Source organism: Talpa occidentalis, unplaced genomic scaffold, assembly GCF_014898055.3.
Source record: "Talpa occidentalis isolate TD23 unplaced genomic scaffold, MPIMG_talOcc4v2.1 talOcc4.13, whole genome shotgun sequence".
Lineage (NCBI taxonomy): Eukaryota > Metazoa > Chordata > Mammalia > Eulipotyphla > Talpidae > Talpa > Talpa occidentalis.
Genome location: NW_023601322.1, coordinates 74,536,577 through 74,563,627, shown reverse-complemented (window position 1 = coordinate 74,563,627; position 27,051 = coordinate 74,536,577). Strand labels below are relative to the sequence as shown.

Here is a 27,051-nt window from a genome sequence, read left to right as displayed (position 1 = left end):
TCAATTTGGATTCACTCATTTCTTCATAGACTTTTTTTTTTAATATTTTTTTTTATTTATTTGTTTGTTTGTTTTGTTTATACATGCACTGGGTACATTCAGAAGCACGGGAGGGTGAGAGAATTCACCAGAGCCAGAGCGGGGAGCAGAGCAGGCAGAAAGACCGAAGTACACTGCTGAGGGGAGCAGCGGGCGGCAGGAGAGGTCTGCGCGCCATGTGGGACCCTCCTCTGGTGGCCGGGGAGCAGCCGGGGATCGAACCGGCGCCGCAGAGGCCGCGGGCAGCTTCGCAACCGAGCGCTCAACCGCTGCGCCACCTTGGAGGCCCAGACTTTTAATATTTAGTGTTGCCAGATAAAATATAGGGCTCCCAGTTACATGAATTTCTTATGTCCCCGCATATATTTTCATACCATAAAATGGTTTCTGTAAAATTCAGATTTTAACTGGTTGTCCTAAAATTTTATGTGCAAAATCTGGTAAATTATATTAATATGGCTACTGGAAAATTTTTCATTACAAGGGAAACACTTACTCTAGTGGACAGTGAAGTTTTGGAATCATCTAGTTGCTTTTATTATTATTACCAGTCAACTCTTGAGTTAACCCTGCAGAAATAACTAATCTGAGGAGGAACATTTAATCCTAGGCTGAGAGCACCAATAATCTTAAAGTTAAATTTTTACATTTGTTTTAACAAGTTGAAGGACAACAAGAGCCCACTACTGACCAAAACGAGGAAAGGGCATTTGGATGAGAACTAATCCCAACTAATTCATTTTATTCATCCAAACCATTACTTAAAAGATCTTTGAACTAAAAGTCATTGCTCCCAGCCTCAGCTGTTGTACCTAACGGTTCCAGTTTCTAGTTAAACGCTGTAACTCTTATAAGGTGGGCGGTGTCCTGGGCGTCAACCAGACCTGAGACTCCCGCCCAGTCATTCCCCCACAGCCCTCCACAAAAAGTACGAAAGGGGTGGCATTTCTTTTTAAAGATTTATTTATGTATGTCTACAAGAACTGGGGTACAGGCCAGAGGTGTGGAGGCTGAGAGGCTTCACCACAGACAGAGTGGGGAACAGAACAGGCAGACTGACTGAAATACACTGCTGAGGGGAGCAGGGGCGAGTCAAGAGAGGTCTGCCGCGCCATGTGGGTAGCTCCCTAGCCAGCCGAGGCATGGAACTCGGGCTGCAGAGGCTGCGGACAGCTTCATAGGCTGCGTCTTAACCCCTTGCGCCACCAGGGAAGAGGGGTGGCATTTTTAATACGTGAGCCTCGCTGCCCCCTCTCCCGCCTGTCTCCTCCCTTATCTTGGCGCTGGGAAAGTGCGCTCGGCCACGGACGCCGGGTCTCCCCAAAGCGCGCAGGGCTACTTTGACTGCACCCTTGGGGCCGGGCCCGCCCCCCCGCCGTCACATGCGCCGCAGCTCCGCCCGTGTCCGCGCCGCCCGGCTGGCAGGCGGGGCCTTGCGGCCCAGGCGCAGAACCCGCCCCGGCCTCGCGCTCTCTTAAGGCCGGCTGCAGCGGCCCGAGCCCCGACACGGCTCAGCCCGCGGACGGTGCCCGAGGTCGGGGCGCCGCTCGGCCGCGCGGTAGGTGCCCGGCGCGCACGCGCACGCCGCCCCGCCCCGCCCCGCCCCCGCCCCGGCCCCGGCGCGCCGCCGCGTCCCGCGACCCCGGGCCTCCCGCCGCGGGCAGCCGAGGGCGGCATGAGGGACTACGACGAGGTGACCGCCTTCCTGGGCCAGTGGGGGCCCTTTCAGCGCCTCATCTTCTTCCTGCTCAGCGCCAGCATCATCCCCAACGGCTTCAACGGCATGTCCATCGTGTTCCTGGCGGGGGTCCCCGAGCACCGCTGCCGGGTGCCCGAGTCCGCGAACCTGAGCGGCGCCTGGCGCAACCACAGCGCCCCGCTGCAGCGGCTGCAGGACGGCCGCGAGGTGCCCCACAGCTGCCGCCGCTACCGGCTCGCGGCCGTCGCCAACTTCTCGGCGCTGGGGCTGGAGCCCGGCCGCGACGTGGACCTGCAGCAGCTGGAGCAGGAGAGGTGCCTAGATGGCTGGGAGTTCAGCCAGGACGTCTATCAGACCACCATCGTGACCGAGGTGGGTGCCAGCCCCCATGCGGACCTCCCTTTGCAGTCTTTGAGGGTGTGCACCACACACACACACACACACACACCCCTCTCCCTGTATGCTGTCACGCCTTGCCTCCCAACACACTAGACACACACACACACACACACACACACACCCTCCCTGTATGCTGTCACGCCTTGCCTCCCAACACACTAGACACACACACACACACACACACCCTCCCTGTATGCTGTCACACCTTGCCTCCCAACACACTAGACACACACACACACACACCCCTCTCCCTGTATGCTGTCACACCTTGCCTCCCAACACACTAAACGCTACCGACGGCCGTACCAGTCAGTAGGTCGACTCAGGAATGAGAGGACTTCCAGTCAGAGTATTCCTCTCCCACCACGGTTGTCAGGCGGACCACCCATCCTTAAGGCCACCTTGGAGAGGGAGCCAGAGGCCTGGCAGGCCCTGAATGAGAGAGGCAGAAGCAGAGCCAGAATCTGGACCAAGGGACTGTCACCATTTTTTTCTCCAGCTTCTTGGCATCCACACACTCCTTTACAGAACTTTTGTTTTTCTATTTTATTTATTTCTTTATTTTTCCCAACACCATCCCTTATGCTCTTTGTCCCTGCAATGACAGGACAGTCATAACTTGTAAAGAATTGTTTACTTTTTATTCATTTGCTCATGGTGACTTGTTACTCTGAAATAGTCTAAGGATTCAGTCACAGCATACAACTTTCATTCATAGGGAGTATGGGAAATCTTTACCATTTCCCAGCCTCTTGGATTTTCCATTTTGGTTTTTTTTTTTAAAGATTTATTTATTTATTTATACAAGCACTGGGTACAGACAGAAGCACGGGAGGGTGAGAGAATTCACCAGAGCCAGAGCAGGGAGCAGGGAGCAGAACAGGCAGACCGACGAAACACACTGCTGAGGGGAGCAGTGGGTGGCAGGAGAGGTCTGCACTCCATGTGGGACCCTCACTGGCGACTGGGGATCGAACTGGCGCTGCAAAGGCTGCTGGCAGCTTCCCAGCCCAGCACTCAACCGCTGCGCCACCTGGGGAGGCCCTCTTGGATTTTCCTTTTGATTGACTTTGTTACCCCACATTCACTGGAGCTGCATGTATGACATGATGTTGGTGCACTAATCCCCTGCAACTTTAGCAGAACTCAGCAAGCAGAACAGTAAAGAGTCCTTATTAAGCACCAATGCACCAACTTTACCGAAATCCACCATTAGGGATTTGCAGATGAGGGAAGGCTGCTTAGCAAGGAAGCCTCTCAGTGAATCTGGGATAATTCCATTCAACAGTATACTGAGGGAAAAGCCTAGATGTGAAGTTGGAATGGCAAGAAAAGTAAGGTAGCAGGAGGTCAAAGTTCACAGAGCGGGAACTGAAGGGGAGAGTACATAAGACCTGATATGACATCAGACTCTGCTGAAGCCTCAGAGGAATTTACAAGGGTTCTGAGTGCCCAACAAGTGTCACTTCTGCAGTTTCTGTAGGTTTGGACATTTTATGTCCCCAGCACCTGTATTGGATTACTTCATATATAGTGTCACCTGAGCCCTCCTGGGATCTCTTAACTAGTGACAATGTCCTGAGACATCGTTGCTTAATAGGCGTTACTGAGTGCAGGTAACTGATTGTACCTTGAGACCTGGAGAACATGGAGAATCAGAACCTCAGTCATCACAAATCCTCAGTCCCTGCCACACAAGTGAGTCTGTCAGACTCGTAAGAACCGTGCAAGTAGAGGTTGCCTGCAGAGACCACAGAAAGAAGCCCTACTCTGTGACCCAGGAGTGCCTGCAAATTCTGCACAGCATCTCTTTTTATTTTGCCCCGATCCCACCGGTTCTTCAGCTGTTTTGCTCTGGCTTTCCTGCCTCTGTCCTGGCTGACAGCAATGATGACTCCAATGCGTGCCCCGCAAAGGCCAGCAGTGGAGAGGGGCTTTCAGCTGGCTGCCAAAGTCAATCTTTGTTTTTTATATTAACCTATTTATTTAGCTGTCTTAGCAGTTTCGCAAGAGCTGTGTGCCCTTTCACCCACTTACAGGTTGTAGGTCTTTGCAGGAGGCTAGACTAATACATTACTTAGCCCTTTGTTTTGGGATGCTGGAATGTGCAATTTTAAGTTCAGGCTGCTTCTTCCTCTCAGATAAGCAGTCACTGTTGGAAGCTGTTGTGTTAACATTCCAATGGCTCCATTTTTCTAAGACCTATTTTTTTTCAACCCAGACCTGGCCTGCTGACCACTGCAGCTAGTCTCGTGCCTGCTAACTATCTCCAAGCCTTCCCTCTCCCCCAAATCATACTTAAGAGGTGTTTGTAAGTACACTGGCATTGAATTCTTACTCAAGTTTTTCAACAGAAGGCAAAAAATCCCCAGATCACCTGTTAAATTTTTTCCCCTTTGTTGAACTTTTAGTGCTAAACTTTGTGGTCAATTTATATCTGCATTTCTCGCAAGTCCTGACAAGATGTTGGATACAGAGGGAGATACAACACAGGAAGATTTTTGCTGTTTGGATTAATGAATAACTTAAGAATGCTTCTGTCAAGTTTGAGAACCGAAGAAGAAAAGGACAGTTTAATTTGTGAAGGGCAGCTTGGGAGTGTTCAAAATACGTTGACTGCAATACTTTAAAGGCAGTGTAATCCTCCACTCCACAAACTATGTGAATCTGCAACAAGGCGCTAGGATTGGCAGAAAGAAGGGAATATTATTTATGAGGTGAAAGGTTGTTATCCAGTGTTTCAGGGACAGTTTGGTCCACCATGTGGTCCTAGGCTGGCTCTTTCCCTGGCCCTTCAGTTATCCCTATAATGCTCGGGTGGCCCCATCTTGCAGTGCAGCTCATATCCCTGACTGCTTTTGGGCCCAGGACTGCTCCTCTTCGGGGAATCTGAGTGATTTCTGAGGTTGTCTGCATCATATTTTGGTTTCTTCATAGCCCAGTCTGCAGCCAGAAAGATTCCTTTAGAAGATTCTAGCTCTTCTGGATCCAATGAGTTGGGATCTCTTCAACTAAGACATAACAGTCCTCTGTGTCCACTTGGGCTCCCTCTCTGCCCCCAGACACCTCCCGCTTCAGCCCTTGGCAGCACATTGACTCACTCCATCTAGTCCTGAAAAGCCTTTCTCTCGACAAACTTTTCTATCTGCTTATCTCATGCATAGACAGTCTTTGAAGATAAGCGATTCCCAACTTTTATCCACAAGCCAGACTAAAGGAAAAGCCATTTCAACCTTGGAGGCAGGCCACGACATATTGGGACCAGGAGCCCTGGAGCTTGTACCTCCTTGCTCTGCTTTGTGACCTTTGTCACCCAAGGGCGTGCAGACCCTTGTTGCTGCCTTTGTACCTCATGGCGAGCCAGGAAGCATCTTGCTAGAGTCCTGAGGTATCCTGTGTGTGTGCAATCATAGCAGACCCATCTGGTTGAGTGGCCACGTCAAGCACCTCTCTAGCTAGCTGAGAACCAACTGCAGGATCAAAGTTCTGACACTGACACTAGGAATGGGGTGAGAGAGCAAATAAAGTATTATAGAGATTGAAGTTCAGCATTCATCTGAGCTCTGGGCAGCCAAGCCCAAGGTCCAAGCCCTAAGGATACTAAGGTGTTGAAGGTTGACAGCCTTTTTAGTCATCTATTCTCTCACTCACTTATTTACCAAACAACTACTGAGCCTCTCTTCTGTGCATAGTACTGCCAGGCACTGTAGCAGATATAGTAGCAAGTTCTCTGCTTCTTGCCTTGAGAGCCTTGGGGCAAGATTCTATAATTAATTGCAGTTGGAGACAGGACGAAATGTATGTACGAATACTTGCTGTTCAGTAACAGCTGGTACTCACCACTATGACCATGAAGTGGTCAGGCTAGGTACATGTCATGAAAGAGTTTCTGCCCCATGGGCACAGACTCTCTCTTTTCCCTTCTGGCTAACTCACAGGTAAGAACATTTAGTCCCAGGAAACAACATCATCCCTCTGCTTCCCGTAACTGAGAAGCAAGACCAATCATATGTGGCATATAAAGAGACACAGTTCTTTCCCAAATTTTACATTTTACTGACGTAGAAATGGCATAAAATAAACGGCTCGTCACTAAAGTGTGTAATTTGAAAATTTTTGATACACACAAACCTACCATTGAAACCATCACCACTAGACAGGGACATATCCGGCCAGAGCAGTGGCAGTCTAGCTCCCTTGCCGGAGCTGCTCCCAGACTTTTTCAGCTTGTGCCTGCTTTCATGGCTATCCCATCTGAGGGGTAACAGCGCTAGACTCATGACCTCTATGTACCTTCAACCCACACCTTTAGTTCTGACATTGGTACCTGTTATCAGTCATCCCGTACACCAAGTAGAGGCATTGAGGCGCTGGTCTGTAGCTGCTTTAATCACAGCTGGGAATCCTGCTTAATGTAGAGATACTCAATGCAAAAAGCCTGGGGTATGTAAGGTGGGCTCGGTGGGCTTCTCATTCCCACCCCTCCTAAAGAGGATTCAGTCCAAGTCCTGGGGCGCATTATGGTACATCTGGTGGTGGACAGGTAAGTGGACACATTGACTGGCTGGAGTGTGGTCCGTGACTACGTTTGTGTTCTTTTTTGGAGCCGTAACACCTTTCCTGACCCTACTCACAGATACCCTGACCAGTAGGAAGAAAGTGTTAACATCTGTTTGCTTTGGAGAATTGTCCAGAACTGGCAGTGGTGGATAGAAAGCAGTTACTCCAGGGCATTATACACTTGCCCAGAGTAAGGACAGACTGACCCAAGTACAGCAGCGAAAGAGATGCTCTGGGGACCTACCCTGACGTGAGACCCCAGAATCTTGTCTCTAACAAAGCATAGTCTGACCTGGCTTTAGAGAGCACCTAGCCATGCCTGCCCAGAATTCCCTAGAAGTCTCATGTTTAGAAACCTGACATGGGGCTTGTGGGTAGGGTGCTGTAATCCCAGAACTCACTGCAGAAACCCAGGTGGATTTCTAGCCTATCTCTGCTATGGCAGTCCCCAGCCCTCATAAGAGACCTGTTGAAAAACAACTGCTGATTCTTTATTCATTTTCCATCTCTGTGGCCACAAAAGTAATATATACTGGGAATTGATCTCAGTGTACTCAGGAGTGGCAATAGCCATCATCTAGTTCCTCAAGTTCCACTGAACCCCCAGAGGGCAGCCCATCATCAAGTCCCTCAGCTTTGTCTCCTCCCCCATTCCCTGGCTTTAGCAGCCATGCCTGGACAGGGGTTACCCCAGGAGCCCTGACCCTCCAACCAGAGAGATGGTGTCTGGGTGCTGGCACCACTGAGACACTCATGGTAGCAAAGATACTGGAGCCTGTGCATTCGGGCCTTGGTGCTCCGATATTCTTGACTCCTGCTAGTCTGACTTTCTAGATTTAGGAGTTGGAGGCTTCCCTGCAATGGGGATCACTATCCCCTTTTCAGCCCATCCAGGGTTCACATGCTTATGCCAGAGTGAAGAACCAGCAGTGTGCCTGAGTGACCCTCATCCACCAGTTGGGTTGGGCATGGGGGGTTAGGGGGGCTCTTCATGTCTAGCCTGAGGTGCCTCGAGGCCATGTGCTCTACCTCCCAATGGGACAGAGAAACAGACTTGTTTTTCCCACTTTCACTGGCCCGGAAGAGATGCTTTGTTCTAGCAAGCTGCACACATCCCCTGCCCCTGTTTGTTACTGGGGAGCCAGCAGGCTCCATGGTGGGCCAGCCAGCAGCCTGGCGCCAGGCAAGCAAGGCTCTAAATTCCTTGGAGAGTGGCCTTCTTGGTTACTACTGAGCAGCATCTCTGTTCTGGGAAACATTTTTCTGGGAACCACCAAGCTTCCTGTTTTGGCTTTTCTTCCTTTTCTTGACTCCCTGGCAGGCTGGGCTAATGTCTGAGTGTTTAGTTGCATCCCTGTGCCCACAGACCTCTGGTCATGGTAACAATGGATGTAGCTATACATCGGTGCTGGGAAATTCAAGTAATATCACCTGTGCCTTACCCCAGTCTCCGTCTTACACATGAGGAAATTAAGGCACAGTGATGTGGGGAAAACAAGCTGAAGTTGGATAACCAGTTAATAGCAGACTAGAAGTTAAAGCACTGTTTCTTGACTCCCAGGCTATCATTGGACCTGGTATTGTTGGCACAGCATCAGAGTCCAGCTCTAAATGTCACCAGGAGGGCCCAGGCATCATTCAAGGTGGGGCCTGAGTAGAGCTAAGGGATGTATACAGATGATGCATGCTGGACCTTCTGACCTCAGTCATTTGCTGGATGCCTTGACCCAAAGAGCCTGAGAGTCACTCTCATGCCATTCGTTATAGTGGCCTGAACCTCACCTGTCCACTGCCCTGGGCTCTGCCCAGAATCATTGCCTTCTCCTAGGTTGACATGCAGGGAGAGTACTTGCTTCCTGTGTATTTCCCCTTCTTAAAGTGGAGGTTCAGCCCTGGACCTGAAAGCTAAGGGAAAAAAAGATGGGGCAGAAGCCCACTTTCCCTCTGAGGGGGAACCTCCTCTCTGCTTTGCTGTCTGGATTGGCCATTGCCTGCCCAAATGAGCCCACACACCACATGGTAATGTGAACAGCATGCAGGGATGTAGGATGCTCTGAAGTCATTTTCCAAAAAGCTTTATATTTAAAACATTTTAAAAATAACATTTAAAAATAACATTTTAAAAATAACCCTTTGCTTCTCTTACAGTGGAACCTGGTGTGTGAGGATGACTGGAAGGCCCCGCTCACAATCTCCTTGTTTTTCGTGGGTGTCCTCGTGGGCTCCTTCATTTCAGGGCAGCTCTCAGACAGGTAAGGTGGGTGTCTGTTTCCTAAAACTGCAGGGGAACCCCATATCAAACAAGGAGCATAAATGTGCCTGGCCAGTGACTTCAGATGGTGGTGTTCTCTCAGCCTAGGACCTTGGGATTTAAAAGAAGGGAATCTGTGTCTACAGTATAAACTCCATACCAAATAAGAACCAACAGCCTCCTCTCCCTAATGCTGGCTGATCTAAGCAACTGAGCCAAGCCTATCCATGACTCAGTTGACCGGAAACAGGCCATGCTTCACTTCTGCACCAGCCTGGCTGGTCTTCCCTGAGTGATTCTCATGTCCCCATGCATGGGAGAGGTAGATACCACACACACACACATACACTCTCTCTCTCTCTCTCTCTCTCTCTCTCTTTGCATTCCCCATACTGAGGCTCTCTTTGCAAGGTGAGAGAGTTCACTAGCCAGTAGTGGCATGATGGATGGTGCTGATGCTCCTTAGTTAAAGGTCTGTGGTAATGGCTCTTCTCTCCAAGCAGAGAATGTTGTTTTGACCCATTAGCAGGTTGTTTGTGAAGTCCCACGACTATTATTTTATTTTTTTTAATGTTCTTTTTTTTTAATTAAATTTTTATTATTATTATTTATTTATTTATACAAGCACTGGGTACAGTCAGAAGCACAGGAGGGTGAGAGAATTCACCAGAGCCAGAGCGGGGAGCAGAGCAGGCAGAAGGACCGAAGTACACTGCTGAGGGGAGCAGCGGGCGGCAGGAGAGGTCTGCGCGCCATGTGGGACCCTCCTCCAGTGGCCGGGGAGCAGCCGGGGATCGAACCGGCACTGCAGAAGCTGCGGGCAGCTTCGCAACCCGGCGCTCAACCGCTGCGCCACCAGGGAGGCCCCCACGACTTTTAATTCAATGACCTTTCATGGTTTAAGGAGTCTATCTACTCTTAAAGTCATATGTAAATGTTTAGAGATAATCCATGAGCATTTCTCTCTTTTTTTTTTTTTTTTGAAAAAAGTATGTAGATTCCATGAAGTTTTCAGATGGGGCTAATGTGTTCATCTCCCTAGCCAGAGTTTCAGGGTCTGTCAGAAGCCCACTGTGAAAGAAGCAGTCTTCAAGGAGGTTCTTGGCTACAATGGCATGTGTAAGAACACCCACAGGATCCACCCATCCTGTGGGGTAGAGTCAATATCTTCCCAGGTCATGGAGGGCTGATAGAAAATGTCAGACTAGGAATGTTCTTACCTTAACAAAGCTGTTTTACCCTGTAGCACAAACTCAGGGTGGTAGTTTAGCATGTTTACATGTATAGGTTTTTGTCTTTACCTGAGAAGTTTTCCTCAGGAGGGTTATGTGTATTTCTTACTAGATTTGTCATCTAGCAATTTAAAAAAGGACAATTCTTGCAGTGACCAGTGAGCATTACAGGTGACCTTGACCACTGATCGATGGTTCTAGATGATGCTCAGACACTTGCCCCTTTAGAGGGAAGCCTTTGCTTCCCCAGATCCTTTTATTTTTATTTAACAAGCATGCAGCACTTACTATGTGCTAAACACAGGTATTTGCACTTTTTTTTTAAACAACAGCAATATAATCCTCATAAACCTATGAAGTAGGAAGTAGTATTATTCTCATTTTACAGATGGAGAAAGAGGGTTAAAGGAGTTGCCTGGAGTCTTACAGCCAGCAACTGATCCAGCAGAGCTAGGGTTTGGCCTCAGATCTTGAATCTAAGCAGCTCTTCTAGGGCCCTGCTGTTCTAGAACTTGCCTTCTAGCAAGGAAGACTGTATTAAACAACTAATTGAGGAAATACTTGTTATCCTGGCTGGGGCTAAGTGATAGAAAGAAAAAAATCCAGGATCCTCAGAGAGGACCGGAGGATGCCAGGAAAGCTTCCCTGAGATGGTAAAGCATGTGCAGGAGGGTAAATGTGAGTAGAGGTTAATCAGCTAAAGACTGGATAGAAGAAAAAACTTTCTGGACAGTGCCTCAACTCAAGAAGAGGTATAGCACTCGCTAGGACCTAGGGACAAAACCGCTGTTGGGAGAAGGGTGAGGAGGTGGTAGGGGCGTGAAGCAGTGGGGCAGGCAGAGGCCTGAGCAGAAGAGCAGGCCAGGCTCAGCAGGTCACTGTTAGGAGTTTGGATATTAGTCACAGAGCAGTGGGGAGCTATTGAGAGTTTTGTAAATCAGGAACATGACATAATCAGAATTGCATTTTTTAAAAAGATTATTTGATGACCTTGTGGAGAAAGCATTAAAGAATGCAAGAATGGTTGTGGAGAGGCCGATTAAAAGGTTATTACAATAATTTATACAGGAGATGGTGGTGACTTAGATTAGATTGAGGGTGGTCAAGATGGAGAGCAGTGGTAAGAGATAATTCCAACAGGATTTGTTGATGGGGGTAAGATGAAGAAAGTGAAGGGATGAAGATTTCTGGCCTGCACATCTGGGTGGATGATGTTACCCTTTTCTAAAACAGGGAACTCTAGGAGAGTTCAATTTGAATGTACTGAATTTGGGCCAACTCTGAGACTGCTAAGTGCAGGCATTGAAAATGCAGCTGGATATATGGACATAGTGCTCCTTGAGAGGTTTGGGCTGGAGAAACACATTTGGATGTTGTCAGCTCAGAGATCCTTTATCAAAGCCCTAAACATGCATGAGATTGCTTGGGGGATAACGTAGAGTGAAAAGAGGGGTACCTGTGACTGAGTTTAGAAACCCTTCACTGAGAATGGTGGAAAGTCTCCTCCTACCAGGCTGAGTGACAGGTTGGACTTCGAGGCATTACCTCAATGTGAAAAACAAGTTGGAGGTACCCCAAGTTCAGAGTTGAATCTCTGTGCATTTTTCCTGGGTCAACTATGTCATGCATTAGGTAAATCTTTGAGCATTAACCTAAGTACCCGATTACCAAGGAGACCATGATTAAACTGAAGAAAGAACTTAAATTCCAAAAGATCCGCTCCCAAGGAAATAGTAGAAACAAAATTAATGACTACGTAAGGATCAGTTTCATGTTTCAAAGAGCTAGTACAGTGTTTTTCAAGGATTTAAAAAAAAAAAAAAAAAACATTTTGTCAGCATATTTCTTTTAAGGAGCGTAGTTTAAGTCCAGTAAGCAAAACAGCTGAAAGTGTGGTGTTCTGGCTACAGCCCCTGCCTCCAACTCCCAGTGCCTCCCCTCAAGCTTGTCTGTATCCCCAGGGGAGGTCCAGGGCTCTATGGGATGGATAGTTTCTGATCTCATCACTTCTTAGTAAGCCAGTTCCCAAATCTCACCCAAACAAATTACCTAAGAACAGTAGAGTCATGCCCTCAACTTGTTGCCTGGGATAGCATCAGGAACTTTCTATGTAGGGCAAGGGCTCCGCCTTCTTTCTGGCATAGGAATAAGCCTGAAACTCAAGAGTAGCTAAAATAATCCTGGGTTGTCAAAGGAGTCTATCTGACATTATTGAGTTACCTTTCTGTGTGTCATTGACGAGAAAGGCACAACCCTGGGAAGAAATAGACTGATATTTCCTGGTTTTGTAGGTATGTGTGTATTTGATGTTTTAAAAGCAAGTGTTTTTGGCTCCAATCCCAGACCGCTGAGGACTACTGCTAAGTAAGGGGTCTCTGAGTCTTTCTTCCCTGCCATCCTGGGGTGCCCTTGGCAAGGTAAGGTGAGATAGAAATTACACCTGCCTGCCTGTAGTAAGTGACCACCCCTTGGTGTAGGGTGGTCTTTGTACGAAAAATGTAGGGAGAGTCTCCTTCTAGACCATGATTTTCTCAACCTCAGCACTATTGACATTTGGAGCCCCTTTGTTGTAGGAGTTATCCAAGCACTGTGGGATATATTTTTTAAAAGATTTATTTATTTATACAAAAACTGGGGTACAGGCCAGAAGCGTGGGAGGGTGAGAGGATTCACCAGAGACAGAGCAGGGAGCAGAACAAGCAGTTGGACCGAAAACACTGCTGAGGAGAGCAGCGGGCGAGACTGGAGAGGTCTGCCGTGTCATGTGGATATCTCCCTGGCTGGCAGGGGATCGAACGCAGGCTACAGAGGCTGCAGACAGCTTCACAGCACTGCGTTCAACCCGCTGCGCCACTGTGGAGGCCCCGGGCACTGTGGGATATTTAGCAACATCTCTAGCCTCTACCTACTGAATGTCAGTAGCATCAAAACCCAAACAACAAACCTGTTGAGAAGAAACACCAGACTTTCTAACAGGGCTGCAAGACCTTGTGCACTTGGCTGCTGCCCACTTCTGCAGTCTCTCACCGCACAACTGACACCACCCACACTACCTCTATGTCTATCATGCCTCCCTGGACACAGGCTGAAGCATTGCCCACTCTCCCCTGCAGCCTTCCTGGACCATGAAGACTCACCCAGGGTGCCTGGTTTACCTGGTTCCTTATGCCTTTCCTTCTAGGGCCTATCAGAAGGTGTCATCTTATGATTAATGTTGGTCTGCCCCAGGTACTGTGAATATCATTGAAGGCTTGGCCCTTAACCCTTCAGTCCCCTTGTTCACAACCATTTTTTCTCTGGGCCTCATTTCCCATCACCAGGGAGACATTCCCTCAATGCCCACATCCTAGCCCCAGAGCAGGTAGTTTTCTTTGTTGTGTCTCTTGCAGACCTGGGTGCCCATCCTCTGGTGCGATTGTCTCAGAGTATAATTGTACATTCAGGCTTGTGGTGGTTTGACTGAAATGTGACTACCATCTGTCTCACCAACAAGACTCTAAGCTCCTTCAGGGCAAGAACTTTATTTTATTCAGATAGATCCCTAGGGGCAGTATATATTAGAAGCTCAATAAACAGTTACTGAATTAAAGCTTGTCCTGACCAAGTAAAGCCAGTCCTGACCAAGCTCAAGCTGAATCTGCTCCTTTTCACTTGGTTGACTTATTCTTTGTGTGGCTTGCCTTTAAAACAAAACAAATGAGAAAAAAATCTTAAACAAACCCAACATTTGAAAACATTTTAAATGAACACAGATACAGAAAACCTCAGAGAATAGCAAATGTGCAGCTTAATGAATTAATCCTAGGAAATAACCTTGTCACTGCTGAGTCAAGAAGTAGAATTCTTGTCCCATCCCAAGTACAAGGCCTTCCTTCCCTATAAGTAACCACCAGCTTGACTTTTATAAAAATGACTTTCTTGTTGTATTTTTGTAGTTTGATTATCCAAGTGTGCATCCCCTTACACATAAGTTTAAACTTGCCCTCTTAAACATTTGATATTTCTTTGAAACTAACCTAGATTTTCTCCAGCCATCCTTTTTTTTTTTTTTTTTTTAAGTTTCATTCATTCATGCATACAAGAACTGAGGCACAGGCCAGATGCAAGGAAGGGTGAGAGGATTCACCAGAGACAGAAAAGGGAACAGAACAGGCAGACCAACCGAAACACATTGCTGAGGGGAACAGCGGGCGAGACAGGAGAGGTCTGCTGCGCCATGTGGGACCCTCGCCGGCCTGGCCTGCCGGGATTGAACCCATGCTACAGAGGCTGCGGACAGCCTCTCTCAACCACCTGCGCCACCAGGGGAGGCCCCCAGCCATCCTTTTTTTAACCTTTACAGTTTACCCTTTGAAGAACCCCGGTTCCAGTCTACCTGTAGAATTTCCCAGTCTGGATTTTGCTGATTGCATACTCATGGTGCAGTTCAAATTATTCCTCTTTTCTCTGCATTTCTTGCAAATTGGCAGCTGGATCCAGAGACTTAATCAGGTTCAGGGTCATCCCCTTTGGCAAGACTACAGGAGGCATGCACAGTTCCTTTGTCTCTTTACAATGTCAGAAGTCATTGATACATAATGCCCATATCTGTTAAATCAGTGAGGGAGGGGGATGCCATAATGAGATGATATTCTGATTTTATCTCTTCATTTACTGGTTGGAAAACTTATAAAATGACACTTCCCCTTGACTGTTACTGGTTACTGTTCATGTGGTTTACACAGCAAAGTCAGGACAAATGTTTCTTTCACTTATTTACCAGTTTTCATTTATACAAATTGTTTTGTCCTCCACAGTTAACTGATTATTTTCTAAAAAGTCATTATGAGGGTTTGGATTTAAGCATAATTGTTGTGTTTTGGTCCCTTGAGGTCTTTATGATTGTGACATAGCTGTCTGGGTAACCCTGGTGCCCAGACCGCACATTGGTGCCCGAGAGTAGAGAGGGGTGGTGACAGCATAGGGATTGGGACACCAGGACTGTCCATAGTACCGGGTACCCTGGCAGCACTGTCCATGACCCCTTCCCAGATGGCCTGGGAAAGCCCCTCTTGGTGGACCACATTCCTGCTGCCTCCTCCCAGCTGGTTCCTTTCCTCCCCAGGTTTGGCCGGAAGAACGTGCTGTTTGTCACCATGGGCATTCAGACAGGCTTCAGCTTCCTGCAGATCTTCTCAACAAACTTCGAGATGTTTGCTGTGCTGTTTTTCATTGTAGGCATGGGCCAGATCTCCAACTACGTGGCAGCATTTGTCCTGGGTATGGCCATCAAGTTGGAGTTGAGTACTTGATCCTGTGTTTCACTATCATCCCACTAGTCACCTTCTGGAGGCAGCTGGGACATCCCTCAAAGGGATGTGGTCTCAATACCAGCCAGGGCTTCTTGATGAACCCATTTTATAGGCATGGAAACTGAGTCAACCAAGTGCCCAGCCTTGCATCTCCAGTGGCCATAGCCTGACTGCTGAGTTCACTTCTTTTGTGGCCGCCTTGTTCTTATTAAATGCTTGATGATCATTTTACTAGAACTCACCCAAGATCACCCATTAAAAAAAGGCCTGTCACTTCCCTGCACTAAGTAGCTAAGGAAAGAGGCATGATGTGAATAAGGGCCACAACCGGCGGTATCTCCTAGGAAGAAAACTGCCTCCTCTGCTAACTATTGCAGCCAAGGAAATCGGCTGGCAGGAATGAAGTGATGAGAATGGGCTGTGGTCACATTAATTGAGACTACACACTGTGGGCCTTTGGCATAGTCTCACCGAAAACTCGCCAGTCTCGCTGTCTGAGGGACTTACCCTAGTGTGTTGATTTTTGGGTTTCTTGGATTATATTGTTGAAAGGATTATTTTTTCTTCCCTTCACATTTAATAGAATATTTGCTCCTTAAGTGATAATAGTCAGCACGTGTGGCCTTAGTAATGACTTCTCCTTTAGTGAATTCTTCTTCATGTGAGGATTAAGCGTTGAGGCCTAACACGGCATCTTTAGCATGTGGCTTCGAGCATATGTGAAGCACCCTTGCAGATGCTCAGCCTGGACTGGGTTCAGAATTCCATCCTTTCCTCAGGACTTAGAGACCCAGAATCCTGGCTGCTTTCTTGTCCATGTGTTGGAAATTATACAGCAGAAAACTAATAAGGAAGTAACATGAATTAAAATACTAATTTGACTCCTCCCTTGTTTTGAACAGGAACAGAAATTCTTGGCAAGTCGATTCGTATTATATTCTCCACGTTAGGCGTGTGCCTATTCTATGCAGCTGGCTTCATGGTGCTGCCACTGTTTGCTTACTTCATCAGAGACTGGCGAATGCTGCTTCTGGCGCTGACGGTGCCTGGCGTGCTGTGCGCTGTGCTCTGGTGGTGAGTGTGCACTGGCCAAGGTGCTCACACACAGTATGTCTTCTGTCCGGCGTTCACTAGGGGGCAGCAGCAACTCACAAATCCCTATTTGGCGCCCCAAACAGGATGTTTAGGTTATGTAAAAGTTGTTTCATAGTGTTTTCCCCACACTCAGAAAAGCCAAAACCAAAACGAAACCCCATAACATCAGCAGACTTCTTCTCAGCCCTGTGCTGGGTTGGTCGGAATGCAGGGAAGGTAAGGCAGTAGCTGCAAGACAATGGGGTTGCCAGCGTCACCATCACTGCTAGGAAGATGCTGGACCACAGGACAAGCCAGCTTACACCCTGGTTCTGGCTCTGTGTGGCTGAGGCCTTATGCCACAGATGCTGGGAGAGCGGGGAAAGCACTGGAAGGAAGTGAGAGTCCTCAGGGTTGACCACATAGAGGAAGCCATCAAGTTAGAGGAATTGGACAGGAGAGAGGAGGCTACTCCATACCGGGCATGAACACAGCAGAAGAACCAAGCTGGGAATTGCCTCTTGTGGGTGGAGATGGTGAGATCCTCTGCCCATGTGGCTCTGAGACCATTTCAGAGCTTAGCAGGTGGATGAGGAGACCGAACACAGCATGGATCTGGTCATCATCAGGGCAGGACCTACCTGGCAAGGAGGAAACAAGATCCACAAAGCCTCAGAGCACCCAGGTGCTCTGATTAATGAAAAGAGAGACTAACAAAGCAAATGGATAAATCAGCCGTAGGGGTAGGGAAAACTAGAGGTGAAGAGGCCAGTGTGGAGGCTTTTGTGGATGCTAGAGACAGGCAGGGCAAGGGGCTGGGCTGAGCAGAGCCGAAACCATGACAAACCTGGACTTCAGGGGCCCCCCTTGCGCCTGTGTCCTTAGTGTCCAGAAGGTCATACCACCACTCTTCAGAAATGGAGGGGGCCATCATGGTGTGCAGGCCCCTCCAAATTTTGTGCACACCAGTGTACTCCAAAGCACACCCTCCACATTGTTGCTGGCTCAGAAGCAACAAGCATTCCTCAAACCTTAACTGTACTTCCTACCTCCACTGAGGTTGTGCCTGGTCAGTTGGGCAGGAAGACCTCAGTGAGCTTGCTCCCTATGCTTTCAGGTTCATCCCTGAGTCCCCCCGGTGGCTCATCTCTCAGGGACGATTTAAAGAGGCAGAGGTGATCATCCGTAAGGCTGCCAAAATCAACGGGATTGCTGCACCATCGACCATCTTTGACCCAAGTGAGGTGAGACCAGAGAGGGAGGTCTCGTGGGAGGGTCTCGTGACCAGGATTTGAGGGCAGCCCCACACAGCCCTGAAGCCCTCCCTGGATTCAGGAACCCAACCCAAGACCTGCCCGAGCCTCAGATGCCCACTAGGCAGGCCCTGTTAAAATTCAGAAGTTGAGAAGATGCTTCTTCACCTTTCCCAAGGGTTTTAGGTTTTCATACATACTTAGGTTTATATACTTCCTTTCTAGGCAACCATATAGTTTAACCACTGCTCTTTAATAATAAACATGCTTTATGAGTAGGCCTTTTTTTGAAGACAGCATTTGGGGAAATGGATTCTTATACCTTCAGTAGTTTGTCGCCTTAAAAAAAATCATCCAGTACATAAAATATGAAGCAATAATAGATTGGGAGCTAGAGGATTTTAGTTTCCTTCCACCAGCCAGTTAGCTGTTGTGGAGCAGTGTCCTTTTTGATATCTGCCCCTTCTTCTTACCCTACCCCTCATGGCTAACCCTATCCTCTTACACCATGAGTAATTTCCTGATTCTGTCTGGTTCGTGGGTCTTACTTCTCCTTCCTGTTCCCTCTCCTACCACTCTCTCTAAAAAGCCAGTGCTTTTCGTCATAACTGCAAGAAAAGGTTATAAGTTGTAATTCCTGGCTAATAGGGTTCTGGAATGTGTCTTTGATCTGGTGGGAAAACAAGAGCTGTGAGAACAGCCATCAGCAGCCATGCTCAAGTGTGCGTAGCAGGCGTGGTAGAGATGCTTGGGACTCAAGATGCAGACCTGGGGAAAGAGACCACTTAGTGCAGGCAGCAAAGATGCGTTGGTCACCTACAGCCCTGCCAGCCTCATAGTTAAATGGTGGCCCAGCAGCACCTCCTGCTGAACTCTGGGGAGGGGTCAATGCTCAAGTTGCAGGGCAGAGTAGATGGCAGAGAACTTTTAAGTGAGAGGTCGATCTGGGTGAACCAGTAGCCCCACTGGGGGAAATGAGGGTATTTCAAGGGATCCATTAAGTCAAAAGCTGACCTTGTGTTGAACTGCTAACTCAGGAAAAACAAGCTCCAAAGCTGGGTTTGCTTAAGAGAGCAACATCAGTGTGTTTAGACGTGTGGTTTATTAATGTCCTTGGCTGTGCTGAATTTCATAGGAAGTTACACTGGGTGAAGCCGAGGTCAATTTTCCTGTTTTTGGGGATCTGAAAGTTTTCCTTTGGAAGTAGACCAGAAACTACATGGTATGAAGACTCAAAACATGAATTCTTTTAAAATATCAGCTCAATAAACTACATAGCCAGTTTCTCTCTCTGACCTACAGGGCAGGGAGCCAGCCTTGGGAAGGAATGCTTTAGAGGCCACCCTGGAATGTGGCCACGGTGGAGGCAGGGGGTGGTGCCTTGAAGGAGCTGTGAGCTGGCCTTCCGCCTTGCCCTCAACTCCGAGGGACTGGCCACTACTTTCCTCCTCATTCTTATTCTCTAATTTGTTATTGACAAGGTCTGGGGAAGCCTTCATCAGCCCAGAATACCTTCCCTATACTTAACGCTTCTTTTCAAGAAAGAAACATGAACACTCGCCATCTCAGAGACACAGACACCAGGGTTTAGGGATGTTATTGGATCTCTCTCTACTACCTTCTCTCCCTCCCATACTCATCCTTTTGTTGCTGCAGCTGCAAGACCTAAGTTCTCAGAAGCCTCAGTCCCACAGCATTCTGGATCTGCTCCGGACACGGAATATCCGAATGGTCACCATCATGTCCATAATTCTGTGGTGCGTAAGCGAGACCTGCCTATGGCTTCCAGACAAAGCTGCTGACGATGGTCATTAGGCCCCTCATTTGCATACATGTCTCAGACCAGAACTGATAGCTTGTGTCATCAGAAAGTATTGGTTGTATTTTAAAAGGGACTTGGCTTAAGCGAATAGGGTACGTCACAATTCTTAGCTTGATAGGACCTCAGAAAATTACAATCAAATCTGTTGTGGGGGCTTTGGGAGTGATACGGGATATGCGGGGTCCCTTACAGGTCCTGAGGGTAAATCCTTAATCACTTTGTCTCCTAATTTAATTGTTCCTGGCCCTGCTGCCTCCGACACTGACTGAGGGAGGGGTGAGGCTTTCAAAAAGACCTAAGTGAAGTCATTGAGGTTATAAAGATCGCTAAGCATTTTCTGAAAACATAGAAGCAAGACATCCTCCTCTGGGATGTTTGGAGGCAGGGCCACTGCCTAGATGTCCTTTTCAGCATCCTTCTAATAAGGCATCCCACCCACCAACAGGAGAGGATTTGTGAGTTACCAAAGAGAGGGAATCATCTGAGTTCCCAGATAGCATTTGTTCAATGGCCAGGCCCTTGAGATTACAGACTGCAGCCTGAGCCTGCTGGATAAGAAGTGCAGACTCCATCAAGTAGTCCTTATTACTAGACTCAACCAGCCTTCAGGCAGCCAACCACTTAACTCAGCAGGCGACAGTACTATGAGTCACCCAATTCCAGTGGCCCAGGACCCTGCAAGGAAGTGCGCCACCCCTGCATCCACCTCAAGACAGTTCAGGATTCAGCCCATCTGTATCACAGATGGCCAGCCATCAATGAGTCACCCATTCTATGGTTCATACATCTACCTGCTCTGGTTTTTCCAGCAATGCCTACACATATTCTTTTCCATGAATTGTCCCAGTTGTGGTTTCAACCTGAAGATGAGTCAATAAGTCTAATCCCTGAAAGTCTAATTCACCAGACAGTGTTGATGTCATCAGGGAGATGCCCTCTGAGGCTGGGGCCCAGGCCAGAGTCACCAGGGGACACACAGGTGGGAGCTATGTCCCCCGTGACTTCTGTGTACCAGCCTCCTGACCTGAGAGGGTCTACTTGGGATTTTCAGTGTTTGAACTAATATTGTTTCAATGTTTGAACTAATATTGTTCCTTATTTTGTCTTACCCCTTCCATCCTATCATATCCCACTTGATATCTGCATCCTTATTCCCCAGCTCTTTCTGCAATTGTTGATTTGGGGAGGTCCAAAGAGAAGGAAAGTAGGCTTTAGTGTTTCAGTTTAAGATAAGGCTGAGAGATGGGCTGGGTTTGTTTCCCACTCCCCCGCCCCCCATTAAGTAAATCTGTCTAAACTGTATAAGCCTTTTTATTGAGATACTTTCTGTTAAGAATGCACTGAAAATGCCCTGGCACAGAGTTTACCCTGGGCTGGGGAAAGTTATCTTTTCTTTGAGACTGAGTTGAATCAGCTGCCTCTGTTAGAACAGTTGAATTTCCTGCAGTGGTTGTATATTTTAAAAGTATTTATTTTTATTTACTTATGTATACAAGAACTGGGGTCTAGGCCAGAGGTGTGGGGGGAGGGGATGAGAGGCTTCACCATAGACAGAGTGGGGAGCAGAACAGGCAGAATAATGGAAATACAATGCTGAGGGGGGCAGCAGGCGAGACAGGAGAGGTCTGCTGTACCATGTGGGTCAGCTCCCTGGCTGGGGATTGAACTCGTGCTACAGTGGCAGCAGATAGCTTCATAGTGCTGAGACTTAACCCCTTGCACCATGCATTGGTTGTATTTTAAAAGCTGTCCTGGTTGGGCAGCATGTGGATGCAGCTTCTCCAGCTTTCTAATGCACTGTTTCAGGTTGACCATATCAGTGGGCTATTTCGGTCTTTCCCTTGATACTCCAAACTTGCACGGGGATATCTACGTGAACTCCTTCCTCTCAGCAGTGGTGGAAGTCCCGGCCTACACTTTGGCCTGGCTGCTGCTGCGGCATCTGCCCCGGCGCTACTCCATGGCTGCCGCCCTCTTCCTGGGTGGCAGCGTTCTTCTCTTCGTGCAGCTGGTACCTCCAGGTAGGTCGATAGTGCTGCTGTAGTCTTGCATCTTCATGAAATCACTGTCTATACCAGGCTGTTGCAAAGAGAATAAAAAAACATGCCCTTCTAGCTCCCCTGTGCATCTGCATGCTCAGCCAAATCAAGAGAAAAATACCTCCTGAGACCAAACACTCATCAGGGGAGTAGGAAGAGCACCTATGTGGGGCTGGTGGTTAATTTGACTCTCCCCAAGTTAATGTGTGTGTATTTGTTTTTTCTCTCCAGAAGAAAGAGCAGAAAAGAGAGCCACCCCCATTACTTTTTCACCTGGCCTCCTTGTCTTAGTCATTTATTTATTCAGCAAGTAACCACACAGTAGGCTAGGCACTGTGATGCAGGAATAATTAAGTGGGGAAGAACCCCAGGTCCTCAAGAAACTTGCGCTCTGGTTGACAGGCAACAAACAAGTACATGAAAGGCTTGCTGCAGTGTAGAGGGTGTCACTGTTATAATAACAATAAAGGATAATAGAGAGCTCGTTCGTGTAGAGTGGTCATGAATAATGTCTTTGAAGAGAGGCCAGTTGAGCAGAAACGTAGATGAAGTGATGTAGAAAGCCATGAAGATGTTTAGGAGCAGAACATTCCAGGCTGAAGTAACAGTGATGGCAAAGATCCTGAGGAGGGAATGAACCTGGCATGTGTGAGGAAGAAGAGGGAGCTGGTAAGAGGTGAAGAAGTGACCAGGTCTCAGAGAGGGTTTCACAGGCCATCGACAGGGTTTTATTTTTAAAACCATCTTGGCATCCCGCCAGATGGTTCAGAGGCTGCCCCTTTTTGGCAACACATGGAACGGCCTGTGGGCCTTCAGATGTGTACATCATGGTACCCATGGATTGGAGGCCTCCAGGGTTGGTCATTGGGCCCAAGGCTGGTTACACTGCACAGCACCAGCCCCCACTGCAGCATGGCAGGGGCACCAGGGACATAGGTAGAGGTTCACACCAAAACCAGGGTGTGGGCCTCCCCTGGTGGCGCAGCGGTTGAGCGCTGGGCTGCGAGGCTGCCCACAGCCTCTGCAGCACCAGTTCGTTCCCCGGCCACTGGCGAGGGTCCCACAAAAAGCAAAAAACAAAACAAAACAAAAAAAAACAAAACCAGGGTGACCCCCAGGCCACTCACAGCGTCCTCTCATTGGCACTGCGAGCAGGATAGTGGAGAGGATGGTTCCCCTGGTTCTGCTGACCTGTACATTGATTTTGCATGAACGTGTGTAATGTGTTGGAACTGAACTCTCCATTCACTCACAAGTCACTAATTCCCACTGCAGTGCCTGCCACAGAGGGTCTGGGGTACCAGCTGACCCCTCAACAGATGTCTGTAATGACTTCTGGATGGAAAGCAGGTTTATGTGGGCAATTGAGGGGCTCACTTTGGTGATCTTTAGGCTGAAGAGAAGAGCGTGTCCTCAGGCAACTGCAGGTGTCAGCCTCCACTCACTAGTCAGCTTGGAGGGAAGGCTTGGCTATAGCTTCTTATCCCACAATAAGAAGTTCTAGATCAGCCCTACTCCCCATCCCGCTCTCCAAAACAAAAACAGACCAAAAATGCTCAGTAGCAGTGCACTTAGAGCTGATGCCAACCCCATTTTCCTTTCTTTGCCTCTCCAGAGTTATATTATTTGGCTACCACCCTGGTGATGGTGGGCAAGTTCGGAGTCACTGCTGCCTTTTCCATGGTCTACGTGTACACAGCCGAGCTGTACCCCACAGTGGTCAGAAACATGGGTGTGGGGGTCAGCTCCACAGCGTCCCGCCTGGGCAGCATCCTGTCTCCCTACTTCGTTTACCTAGGTAAGTCCCTTGGGCCTAGGACATGCAGGGGCCATAGAGTAGAAGCGCTGATTGGCCTTAATGTGAGTTGGAGGTGGCCTGTTATCAGGAAAACAGACACACACACAGCAAATGGAATTCATTCAGTGCTGGATTTCAGCCTGGAGAGGTCTTCTGGCAGAGTGCAGTTCCCTTAACATAACTTGTTGGTTCCCTAAACCAACAAGTTTCATGGGAGAAATTTCTTCTTGGAGTCAGAATTTAAAAGGACCATGAAAGGCACAATATCTATTTAAGGTTTGATGAGCTGAGAATTCTTGTAACTGGAAGCACTTTATACAGTGGTTTTGTCCCATGTAAAGAGCTGCCTGGTGCCATTTTCCGTAACAGGGCTCCAGCTTTCCTCTAATTTATTTCTTCCTGGCAGCTGTTGTTCCCGGGCTTGTCCCTAGCCAGCACACCTTTGGGAAGGGGTGGCACCCACCTTGAGAGTACCCAGAATCCCTTATGAGCATGCCGCATAGATCTGATGATAGAGGCACCTTCTTATCTAGCTGTAAGGCAAATTGAACAGGTTGTGACACATCTGAAGAGGTGGAGGAATTATTCCTGTCCCTGGACGAATACCTTGAGTTCCTTGGAAATCCAGCATTGGGACAGAGGAGTCGTAATCATTCCGGCTCGGTCCCCTCCTCCTGGCCTCTTCCCTCCCCTCTACTGGGAAGCACTGCTGGACCTCTGGGCATGTCTGTGCCAACCCTGAGTTCTGAGGCCTGTCCAGGTGCCAGCATCCAATCTGGCAGTCAGACTGCAGGAGATGCTGGGCTGAGAAAGCTGGTGATCCCTTTAGAGTCCTGAGAGTGTAAAGGGAGGGAGGAGGAGAACCAAGTCTAACCACCCACCCCTGCCCGGGTTTGGGCTCTGTCTGCTTTGCCATAGGTGCCTATGACCGCTTCCTGCCCTACATTCTCATGGGAAGTCTGACCATACTGACAGCCATCCTCACCTTGTTCCTCCCAGAGAGCTTTGGCACTCCCCTCCCAGACACCATTGACCAGATGCTAAGGGTCAAAGGGTAAGGAGGTCCCCTTCTTCACAGTGTTGATGCACTAGGCATGGACCCCGCCAGATTTCAGGAGCCCTATAGACACTCCCTTATGAATGCTGTGGGCTAGCTTAGCCACCAGAGCGTTAGAAACAGCAAGGTAGGGCCTCCCTGGTGGCAAAGTGGTTAAACACAGCACAATGAAACTATACGCAGCCTCTGCAGCAGAATTGGATCCCCGGCTGGCCAGGGAGATACCCACATGGCCCAGCAGACCTCTCCTGTCTCACTGCTGCTCCCCTCAGCAGTGTATTTCAGTAGATCCGCCTGTTCTGCTCCCCACTCTGTCTCTGGTGAATCCTCTCACCCCCTGCACCTCTCGCCTGTACCCAAGTTCTTATATGCATAAATATAAATCTTAAAACAACAACAACAAGGTGCTTATAGTCTTCTCTGATCTGACCCAGACCACTCTGTTGCTGTGTATGTGCCCACAGTGCACAGAGAGAAACCTTTCAGAATCTGCTATGTGATTTTTTTTTTTTGCCATCCTGCCCCCACCCTCAGTGAGACCCCCAGTTCTGGGTTTTGTTTTGTTTGAAACATATCTTTTTATGATCTTTCACTAAAATTTGTTTTGCTTGTTTTTATAGACTAAAATATAGGCAAACTCCAAGCCACACAAAAATAATCAAAGATGATGAAGAAAGCCCTACAGTCCTTAAAAGCACAGCCTTCTAACAAAAACTCCAGAAAGTGAGAATGTGAAGATGAAAGACTGCGTCTTTTCAGAAATGACCTGTGCAGACATAGTCCTCCCATGCAAAGGTCTTTGCTGTTCCTCTTGTTGACCCTGTGTCTGACTTGCAGGTAAAGGGACGCCCAGCCTTGGAGGCCCAGGATGGTCCTAGAGCACCATCTTCCCTCCAGCGACGCCATGCTACCTACCGACAGCCAGCCTCAAAGCAGTCCTAACTATTGCAGTGATAGACTTGGCACTTTCTAAGATGTTAACTATTCACTAGGACCAGTGGAATTTGGAAGAATATGAAAGGCATCTGCTAAACTTTCATCTCATTTTCAGACTGCCTGATAAAAGTGGAGGTCTGGTCGCCTCCCACACCACCCCCAATTTTTCCCCCTTTCTTTCTAATGGTGCACTTTAGAGGAAAAGAAATAATTTCACAGGGAGTTTGATTTCTAGCTTTTGCTGCTTCCCCAGGGCAGGAAAGGAAAGCACGGGTCTGGGGAAACGTAATTAATTTGGAGGGACCTGAGCATACGGGCAAGTGCGTTGATCTGTGAGCTTTTGGACACTCGGTGTGACAGCTGGGTAGACTTGTTTACGTCTGGTCAAAGCACAGGGCTTGTCCAGGTCCATGGAGATGCCTCACTGACTCCACTCTTGCTGTCAATGCTATGTAAGTCAAACCTCCTGGCTACTGTGGTTTCTTATAGTAGGGCTTGAAGGAAGAGAGAGAGAAACACAAACTTGTCTCTTCTCTTAAAACTATAACGTAGATTTTATTTGTTTGTTCTGTTTGTGTTTGTTGTCCTGTCTTTTTCTCCTTAAGTTATTTGCCCTTCAGAATTGACTTGGGAAAGGCTGGTTCCTTCATCTCCTGATTTTTGTCCTTTTGTTTTTTTTGTGTGGGTTTGTTTTTTGTTTTTTTTTTTTTTTCTGTAACCCAGAATCACTCTGGCAATGCTCTGCTGTTGCCACTTGTGCAAGGCCTCCCCAGTCTTAGCCACTAGTACTTCTCTGAGTGCCAAAAGTGATGTTGTTATGTGTGCTCCTTTTGTGATACCTAATCATGGGGGGAAATTATAAAAAAGGGACATATTGTGTTCACAGTCTTTCAGAGTTGCTCATGTCAGTTGTGTCACATTAGGAGATATTTTGTGTTTAGATTGTCCTCTCTTTTCTGATTATGTTACCATGGTACTCCCAAAGAATGTGTTTCACCTGATTAAAAAAAACCTTATTTTTGTGAAAGCTACTGAAGTGCCTTGGGAAATGAAGAAGTTTTAATAAATAAAATGATTTTTTAAATAATAGCAACTGCCTAAAACTTTCTACCATTGTTAAGTCTTGCCACACTCCACCTGATGTGCCAGCTTGGGCTGATTCTAGCAATGATTTGCTACTAGTCTCTAAGGCTGATTGAATCCCGTGAGCTAGGAACCTCCATCCCATCATTATTGTGCACTCTGCCAGCCTTCTTATTCAAGTGTCGTAGCCAGGATTCCAGAAAGCACATTGCTTCTGTACAGTTAGGCAGTTTATTGCAGAACAAATCCAGGGAGCAGGAGTAAAGGATAGGCCTGAGGAAACAGGAAGAGGCGGAAAACCAGCACAAGGATGCATTGTGTTATCAGCTGGGACGGCAACAAGGTTCTCTGCTCAACCCAACCAGAACTTGTGAGGAGCACTGTGAAACGTATTTCAAAACCCTCTGCACCGTGGAGCAAAGGGGGAAGCATTTATCTATCGGCTCTCATTCCCCCTTCAACAAAGGTGGCCCCATAGATGTCAGCTCCCCACACTTCCAAGTTGTACATACCTGAGT

General features: G+C 48.0%; 1 protein-coding gene across 1 annotated transcript; it reads left to right on the top strand.

Annotated features, from left to right (window-relative positions):
• The first annotated feature begins 1,669 nt into the window (after positions 1 to 1,669).
• SLC22A5 (solute carrier family 22 member 5) lies at positions 1,670 to 27,051 on the top strand. The gene is made up of 10 exons (XM_037509369.2): positions 1,670 to 2,110; positions 8,846 to 8,949; positions 15,285 to 15,439; positions 16,374 to 16,545; positions 17,663 to 17,789; positions 19,455 to 19,555; positions 21,427 to 21,641; positions 23,275 to 23,457; positions 24,376 to 24,511; positions 25,135 to 27,051. The coding sequence occupies exons 1-10, from the start codon at positions 1,715 to 1,717 to the stop codon at positions 25,220 to 25,222; spliced, it is 1,677 nt and encodes a 558-aa protein (XP_037365266.1). The 5' UTR covers positions 1,670 to 1,714; the 3' UTR covers positions 25,223 to 27,051.